This window comes from Ammodytes marinus (assembly GCF_949987685.1).
Source record: "Ammodytes marinus genome assembly, chromosome: 6".
NCBI lineage: Eukaryota > Metazoa > Chordata > Actinopteri > Uranoscopiformes > Ammodytidae > Ammodytes > Ammodytes marinus.
The window spans coordinates 30,399,307-30,407,811 of record NC_137235.1 but is presented as its reverse complement, the minus strand read 5'-3'; the positions used below and the strand labels follow the sequence as shown (position 1 = coordinate 30,407,811).

The 8,505-nt window shown below is 42.6% G+C and overlaps 1 protein-coding gene across 2 annotated transcripts; it reads right to left on the bottom strand.

Annotated features, from left to right (window-relative positions):
* Positions 1-482: 482 nt before the first annotated feature.
* LOC307251566 (far upstream element-binding protein 2-like) lies at positions 483-8,360 on the bottom strand. 2 transcript variants are annotated; one of them, XM_080028937.1, is made up of 19 exons: positions 8,067-8,360; positions 6,770-6,872; positions 6,635-6,688; positions 6,510-6,546; positions 6,356-6,414; positions 6,178-6,249; positions 6,034-6,091; positions 4,830-5,004; positions 4,451-4,549; positions 4,182-4,349; positions 3,929-4,031; positions 2,924-3,048; positions 2,501-2,803; positions 2,185-2,210; positions 2,098-2,115; positions 1,919-2,010; positions 1,587-1,793; positions 1,211-1,410; positions 483-731 (listed from the first exon to the last, which is right to left on the bottom strand). In XM_080028937.1, exons 1-19 carry the CDS (start codon positions 8,154-8,156, stop codon positions 723-725), a joined length of 1,998 nt encoding a protein of 665 aa, XP_079885063.1. In that variant the 5' UTR covers positions 8,157-8,360; the 3' UTR covers positions 483-722. The 2 variants fall into 2 exon arrangements, with proteins under 2 accessions (XP_079885063.1, XP_079885062.1); XM_080028936.1 differs by having other exon boundaries at positions 2,098-2,210.
* Positions 8,361-8,505: the final 145 nt, after the last annotated feature.

The window sequence follows — 8,505 nt, the reverse complement described above, 5'->3', positions numbered from 1 at the left end:
CAACCTACATACTGTAGGCCAGGCAGTGCTTTATTACAGCCGAAGTACACATTTCTGTTCAGTAGAATACACTGTATACAGATGGACACACACACACACGACCCCCTTAAGAAAAATAATTACAATGCATAAAATTAAAACTAAGAAATCATGATAGCAGGGAGAAATATACCTGCAACCTAAACACTGGGAATGTTTTTTTAAAATTAAGTTTTAAAAAAAGACAACAAAAAAAAGACCGAAATTCTTTACTTTCCTTACAAACATAATTTCTGAATATATTCAAAATACTGTTACCGTATTTTTACCCTCAAGAAATGGATGGGGAAAACTAGTTAAACATGTGTCAGTGTTGAAATCAAGCTGTGCTGGCTTGCTAGCAAAGATGCTCAATTTTTTCACATTTAAAAAAATTTAATCAGATGTATAACAAGATGGGCTTGACGTGAAGGGTCACACTGAATATAACCCCAAGTTGTTAGTTATTTAGTGCTTTTTTTATTTATTAATTTTTTAATCCATGGGCAAACTGGGTTACCTTTTCTTCAATTTTGACAAAAAAGAAAAAAAAAAGAAAAGAAAAATATGTAGGTCGGAATAGAAAACTTCTGGGTGCATGAATGGATGAATGGGTTTGTCTTAAAGCCAAAAAGGAAATCCAATAAGGAAAAAAAATAAGTCCAGAGAGCCATCACAGCCATCTACCAGAGCGATCCAATCATTTACTGGGCCTGAAATGAGAGAACAGACAAAATGTAATTTAATCAGTCAGTTCAGTATTTTTTTTAGCTTCTAATCGCGCTTTTCCACTGTGTGGCATCAGTTTAACTAGACTCGCATTTTCGGGACACCAATCCTACCTTTTAATGACCCGCCGCAATATTCTTCTACTTATTTTAACAAACAGATACAAGGGGGTATTTCTTAAACATTTTCCATCCGTATTTTTGGCGGTTGGTTCAGTTAATAGTGCAACAACTGCTCGTAATTTCTGCTTTGCTACTTGGGCCCGGAGTTGGCTTTCTGCCCCTTTGTATGACGACCCCGCCCACGTTCAGGAGGTTCTATATGCAGTGGAAAACGACCCGTGCTGTTACCAAACCAAGTTGAGCTAAGTCGAGTCAAGTAGAGCTACTTGCGCGGTGTAAAAGCGCCATAAGACATCGGAAGCTACCAGGTTAATTATGGACACTGGTCATGGATGTGCTACCTGCTGTCCCTGCTGTGGAGCCCCTCCCTGTCCAGGTGCCTGTCCTCCCTGTCCGTAGTAGGCTGCCTGCTGTCTGTAATACTCTGCCCAGGCTGCGCTGTAGTCCTGCTGGCCTCCAGCTGCCGCTCCTCCTCCTGCAGCAGCTGCTGATGCAGCCACTGCTGCACCTGGAGCAGCCTGTGCCCCTCCAGCTGGCTGGGCTGGAAATACACAACACAGTCATTTTATTTTACATAATGACACAATCACTTTAATAGTACAAATTCAAATACCTATTTACAAAACTTAATAGAAGCAAAACTATTGTTAATTCTCCCAGAAATAACCTTGTAGTGTTCCCAAAAACCGTCAACGTGTCTCAGAAGATCCCACTTACCCATGCCCATCTTCTTATAGTACTCCTCCCAAGCTTTAGTGTAGTCTGGCTGACCCCCAGCGGCCTGCGGAGCTTGGCCCTGGTCCCCTGGTGCTGCTGCTGCAGGGGCTCCAGGAGCCTGGGCGGCCATGGCGCCCCCTGGCTGTTGGCCGTAATATTGTGCATAATAGGCTGCCCATGCTGCGTTTGGGTCTGCTGCTGCCTTACCTAATGGGGAGGTTAAATAATATAATGAACATGTATATAAATATATAGGAAGTGCCCTAGAATAACTTTTGAGGCAAGTACAAAACAGAATAGTTTAGCACCGAGTGCATAGATGAGGTACTCACTGGGGTCATGTTGACCTGGGGCTTGCCACTGCTGATAGGTGTTTCCTCCCCAACCCTGAGGACAGAACTGGGGACCACCAGGCGCAGCTCCACTAAAGAGAACAACAGGACAGTTGAAAGAAACTGCTGGTTTGTACACGCAGGAAAATTCAAAATCCCTGCATTCAAGTTGTACTTACTGAGGAGCACCACCAGGAGGCCCTGGATTATAAGGGTTTGGATTATAGGGACCACCCATTGGACCACTTGGGCCTCCTGGACCAGGACCACCACCCAACGGACACAAAGGAGCCTTGGGGAAAAAAAGGAAGAATGTGAATCCTTGAAGGGGACGTTTTATCTTTATTTTTGGCATTTTTCATGCTTTCTTGATAGTTTGAAGAGACAGGAGGTGAAATGGGGCAGAGAGGGGAGTGACATGCAGAGAACGACCGTGGGCGGGAATCAAACCCGGGTCTGCTGCTGGGCCCAGCCCAGGGGGGGACGCCCTACCAACTGAGCTAAGGGCGCCCCCGACGTTTTATCTTTTGACAGCTGTTTGACCTGGCTTCATTCTCTACTCCACAAGTCACTTGGGCGTACCTCAATCTTCTCCTCTATAAGCCCCTTTGCGTGGTCAATCTGTTGTGGGGACCCTCGGATGGTGAACAGTTTGAAGTTTGGATCACCGTTTGGCGGTGGCTGACGAGATATCTCAACGAATGCACCAGTCTGTTGGTTGATAGACTTGACATTCTCTCCTCCTCTGCCAATGACAAGTCCACATTTGTGAGCGGGAATGGAGAAGGTCATCTCTCCTCCCGGAGGCCCACCCCAGTGTCCAGGGCCTCTACCACGTCCTCGCCCACCACCAGGCGGCATCCCTGAACCAGGACCTGGGGGACCCTGTGGAGAAAAAAAAAACACCACATATTAGGATTAACTATGTCACAGCAAAACCCTGTTTCAGTTTTCTGTCAGCAACACAAAAATCCAAGACCACTTTAAAGAAATAATATGGCTTACCCCTTGCCCACCCTCCTCTCGGGCACGGATGCTCTGTAGCAGGTCAGTGATGATTGAGGCAGCATGCTCACACTGGTCTGGTGGACCCATGATATGGGCTATTTTATCAGGGCCGCTGCCATCATCTGGAAGGAATGACAAAAGGAATTTGTTCCGGTACTAAAAATGCAAAGATCAATTTGAAGAATTTCCAACCCAATAAACCTAAATTATTTGACATTTGAAAATCAATGTGCTGCTCATTGAATCAGTGGCATATGTTAAAGGAGCTGTAAGCGGAATGGTTCTTTTAGCTAACTTCCTGTCAGTTACTGCAGTTAGCAGTCCCCTCCCTCGTCCCCACGTCACCACATTAATGCACTGCGGTCTTCGAGCAGCAAGTTATCTTGCTTGCATCACCTCAGATCCATAAGTGTGATAAAACATGATAAAAACCATCAAAAGAGACACTGGGAAGGATTTTTACCTGCTCCGCCATTGTAGGCGCATAAACATTCACCCATGTGTCGCTCTGGCGTGCACCGGCAGTGAGACCATGAGTGAGACGGGTGCGGACGGGTGTCGGTATTCTCTCTTGTGATTGGATACAATTTCAGGGGTACTACATAAAGTTTAATTGCTTATTACATGCAGAGCAGCTTACTAAGAGATTGGCTTTATGAAACGCGCACATCGTGTAAGTGATTACTGTATGAATAAAGAGCGATTTAACACTTATATTAATATAAATAAACCGCTTACTTCACCTATAAAAAGACCTTGGAATGACAGCAGTATTAAAAGGTTAACCAGACATTTTGAAGTAAAATGGTAAATAAATGACTTATTTAGACAGAAGCTTTAGCATCTTTAGTAGATTTTATCATTTTAGCTTTTGCCTCAAACACTGTTATTTCATCAGTTTTATGGTTCCTTGAAATATAAAGAGGATACAAACGTCCCCCAAGTGACACGTAATTAAGTATGATGCAGTTAGATCTTTCAGAAAAGGTTTTGAGAGTTCACCTGGTTTGAACTGTATCTTCACTCCAGCATCGCTCTGGATCTTCTTGATCATTTCTCCACTTCGACCAATTACAACTCCCACAGAGTGGCGGGGCACAGCGATCTGTGGAATTACAAAGGAAAACTTAAAAACTCACCCTAAAAGAAAAATTATTGAAACATAAACGATACATTCATAACTTCTTTCTCAACAGTCATTCAAGTAGTTCACTAAAATGTATCTTCTGTGGTCAGGTTTAAAGAGATAACTTACATCGATCCCAGCTCCTCCTCCTACTCCTCCTCCGCCGCCACCACCACCTCCTCCACCACCACCACCACCACCACCACCTCCTCCCATTCTTGATCCGTATTCGTTCCTGTCTCCAAAACCTGCATTGTCCCTTTCTCGAAGAATCTCATTAACCATCTCCTTTGCTTGCTAAAAAAACGAAAACAATAAAATGAGTCACGATTTGAAGGGTGAATAGTGGGGTGATACATCTCCCACTCAGCTATAAAAACATCTTACGAGCTTAGTACCTGCACTTTGTAGGGGTCTCCAATGATGCGTAGGGGTTTGTCAATGTTGGGTGGCTGAGATCCATCTTGAATCAGAATCATTTTAACTCCAGCTCGCTCCTAAGATTTTGCAGGAGAGGTTTGTTACATTGATGCAACACTCGGAAAATTCCTCTTATCCAAACACAAGCATGTTACACTGTTTGAAATGCAGTTTCCCATTAATTGTTTGAAATGCAGTTTCCCATTAATTGTTTGAAATGCAGTTTCCTATTAATTGATGCTATATCAGCACAAAACCGTCGCAATTATTTCATTTCTAATATTTGCACAGCAAAAACACTCCCGATTTCGGGTTTTTAATAGTCTTCTATAAAAAAAGTTACCCTGGGATTCTCACCTGTAGCTGCTTGATGGTCTCTCCTCCCTTGCCTATAATAAGGCCGGCCTTGCCTGCAGGGATGATCATCTCCTGCATGGAACCTGACTGTTGTTGTTGCTGCTGCTGTTGTTGACCATTGCTGCCCCCCTCATGACCTCGTGACACTATGTCATCTATAAGTGCCTTGGCTCTCCTGGAAGAAAATTCAAATTAAAGAAGGATGATGAAACAATTTTATAGCACAAGGCTAACCTGGCGTACAAGCTATTTAGATAATAGGTCACATTGTGACTTATTACCTGCATTATGCCATATTATTATTTGGCAGATGCAGAGGTTCATACAGACTTTGGAGTCTCTCTTTGCACTGAATGCTTGGCTAAATGTATATTAACTGTAACCACTGAAGTAGAAAACATGAACTGGTTTTAAGAATTTATTAGGGCTGCCTCCTGAAAGTAAATGATTCAAATCATCAGGCGGAACCCTAGTAAATTCTTCCAGTTGAGCCGTTTTGTTGCCTTTTGTCAATCAGTGTGCATTACAATAAAACAGGATACAAGCAAAACACTGATGTAAACATGCAAGGATAGTAAGTGTCTATAATGTGTCACGTCAAACACCATAGAAGAGAATTGTGAGCGTAGTGTTGAGCAAGCGGCAAAATAAAACTGGAATTGGCAAAAGAAAATTCAAATGTTTGTGGGCGCTCAGGTATTGTATTGTTTTAGTAAACTGAAGTTTCACCAACAATTAATCCCCGGACTAGACAGTAAGCGTCTCTGATGCGTTATTTACTCACACAACAGAATCACTCATTTTAATCTAAGCTGTTGTCACCGTTCCGGTGAGGCTGGTGCCTGTGTCTCAATGCCCGTTTCAGCCGCGAACACGAATAAAGGCTAAATAGAGCATTCAAAGATCTCCATCCTGGAGCACGTTTACCAAAAGCTCTGTTTTCACCGACGTCTACCAGTAACATCTAACTCCAATGCTCTTCTCTGATTACCTATAGCACGCCTACCGCAAATAATCAAATGTGCATTAAACTGACAGATCTGGAAAATTCTGAGTATGGGACAGACTTAGATCTGATATGATCCAAGTCTGATTAGAGTTTGATGACTGGCCTAATCATCTGATTAGGCCAGTCATCAAACTCTACTAGAAGTTGCATGGGAAATGAAGAAATGCAATGATTCTAACGTAAGCACCAACTTACTGAACAGCATCTGGGGACCCTGTCAGAGAAACACTTCTTTCTGAAGTACCGGCACTGTCTGTGAATGAAAAAACAAAACAAAATATGTAATAATCAAAGAGCAAAAGGGAAATCCGTTATAGTGTGATTTAGCAGTTAGCTCACCATGCGCAATCTGGACCTTGCAGCCAGAATCCTGCTGTATTTTGTTTATCTGTTCACCTCCTCGGCCGATGACTTGAGACAACAGAAGAGACATTTAGATTTAAGGTTGAACTCATGCAACACTGCCATGCAGGCATTATACGTCTATGGTTTAAAAAAGGCTTGTGCATGTACTCACTTAGACCAACCATGCTATCCGGAACCCTATACTCTTCAGACATTGTGGAGGGCCTTGCACTGCAGAAGAAGAAAAAACATGTTTTTTTTAATTAAAAAAAAAACAAACATCAAAAGTGTTCACGTCAAAGAAACATACAAAAATAACCCTTTACCTTTGCTGGGACAGGGCAGCCAGCTGAGCTCCAATAGCTGTAAGAGAAGGACAAAGTGGTGAGTGTTTTTTTGAAACCGAGTTAGTGTTCGTTATAGGATCAATGTTTTTGTATTTTTAACGTACACATTGGAGAATCTATTTCGCTCTGTGATGCTATCTTTTTAGCATCAGGTTCATCTGAAAACAAAAGAAACAGAGTCTTACAAGAAGGACCAAAAAAAAATTAAGACCAAGTGTCTGTCTGTGCTGATTTTTAACCTGCTTCTTCCAGGGATCTTTTCTGTGATGCGAATGGATAGCCCTCGCCTCCTCCGTTGTTGCTCACTGAGGGAACACCGTCTCCACCAATTTTAGCTGCAATCTAGAAAGACATGCAGTGGGTTTAGTATTTAAATATTAGAAATAGGTGACATTTAAACAAAACAAAATGTGTGTTAAACAAGTTATGCCATTTAAAATGGCATAATTTGTTTAACAGACACCCTTAACTATTAGACAATGAAAGTTGGTACTAGCATTATGGCAAGTGTAGGATTGAGTCTTTTTGGATATTGAACCATATCATCATCATCATCAGGAAATCTGTGTCTCTGCTGCTGCAGACCTTTACATTTTGACTTTTGACATTGACTTAAGATGCTCATTTTACAAAACTACATTGCTGGAGAACCCCTTTGATTTCTTCATGAGTATAAATACAAAGGAGGTAAACCGACAATACCAACAATGCCTTCACAGCAGCTGTATTTAAACTGATACAATTAGACAGCAGATTAATTTGCAACAGTTTAATCAATTATGCTTATTATAAAAAAGGACAAAACTGCAAATCTCTAGTTTCAGTTTCAGTTACTTTTTATTTGTATGTCCCTGCTCATTGAATCACTTTGGATTTGGAGCCGTTTCTCAATCTAGTTTATAGACTGGATTGAAAACACAAAATATATAAATAAAACCATTGGTTGCAGCCCCGTCTTTAATGGCTACAAAGACATGTTATGCGTTAGTCTTGCCCCACGCTCGCCGTGAAAGACGTTAGGCACTATCCCTAAATAACTTATGCGTTCCTTTGTCCATGTTGTCTAGTCTAAGTTATCAATACAATAAAACAAGACTTATTTAGACCGTATTTCGTCATAAATTCGCGACAATCTTTAAAAAATAAAATCCCCAAAATGTTTCATACCCGGAGTGTAATGAAACTCCATGGTCGGCTAACCGTTGACTATAGTGACTAACCTAAGCTAACTTAGCTCAATAAGCTAGTCCATTTAACTTGACCCGATGATACCGGTGGTGGTAGGCATTTTTATTTAAATTAAAGAGTGACCTACACTGCTGCCGCTAATCAATCCACTCCACAATCATTTTCAACGAACCACGGAGACTGAAACAAGCGTGCGAGACAAATGAATGGCATTGCTACTAGCGAGCTAGCTAGCGTGCTCGCTAACAAACGCTTAAGCTAACGTCACGGGTAATTAAGCTAGCTTCATTTTCCCACCAGCTAACAAGCTCACAGACTGTCCTCTATTGCCCTAAGCCATTAAGTTACCTGTCTGGCACGTTGTACTGCATCTGCAAAAGCGTCGTTTTTCATCCCAGCGCCGACTCCATTAGGCGGCAGAGCGCCGTAATCAGACATGCTGCTCACAGGGGGCGAATAGACACAGGGGGCAGGCTGGAGAGCTTTGGCCGGGTCGAGCTGCGCAGAAGCGGGAAGGCTAAACAGGAGCGTACAGGGGACACCAATGTGAGGCTGCCTACCACGCCGGCAAACTTCCCTGCTTAAAATAACCAATGAACGAACTTTTAACGCCGGGGTCTTCTTCCTTTCCTTACCCCTCCTCTTCTTTATTCAGCCGAGTGTTGACGGCCGACGACATGTAGCAGACTTAGCGCCACCTCCCGGCCTGGAGGGGAGCTGTCGGTGGTTTATACTGTTGAGGACAGGCCTCTTTCATAACATTTAGAACTCTTACTTGCATTAATCC

What these genes read in the sequence shown, in the direction of transcription:
- LOC307251566 (XM_080028936.1), bottom strand. Translation starts at nt 8,156, where the DNA reads ATGTCTGATTACGGCGCTCTGCCGCCTAATGGAGTCGGCGCTGGGATG. An exon ending in CAGTACAACGTGCCAGACAG is followed by an intron (nt 6,873 to 8,066) that starts GTAACTTAATGG and finishes ATGTCTTTCTAG; the next exon opens with ATTGCAGCTAAAATTGGTGG. An exon ending in TTATAGAGGAGAAGATTGAG is followed by an intron (nt 2,211 to 2,500) that starts GTACGCCCAAGT and finishes TTTTTCCCCAAG; the next exon opens with GCTCCTTTGTGTCCGTTGGG.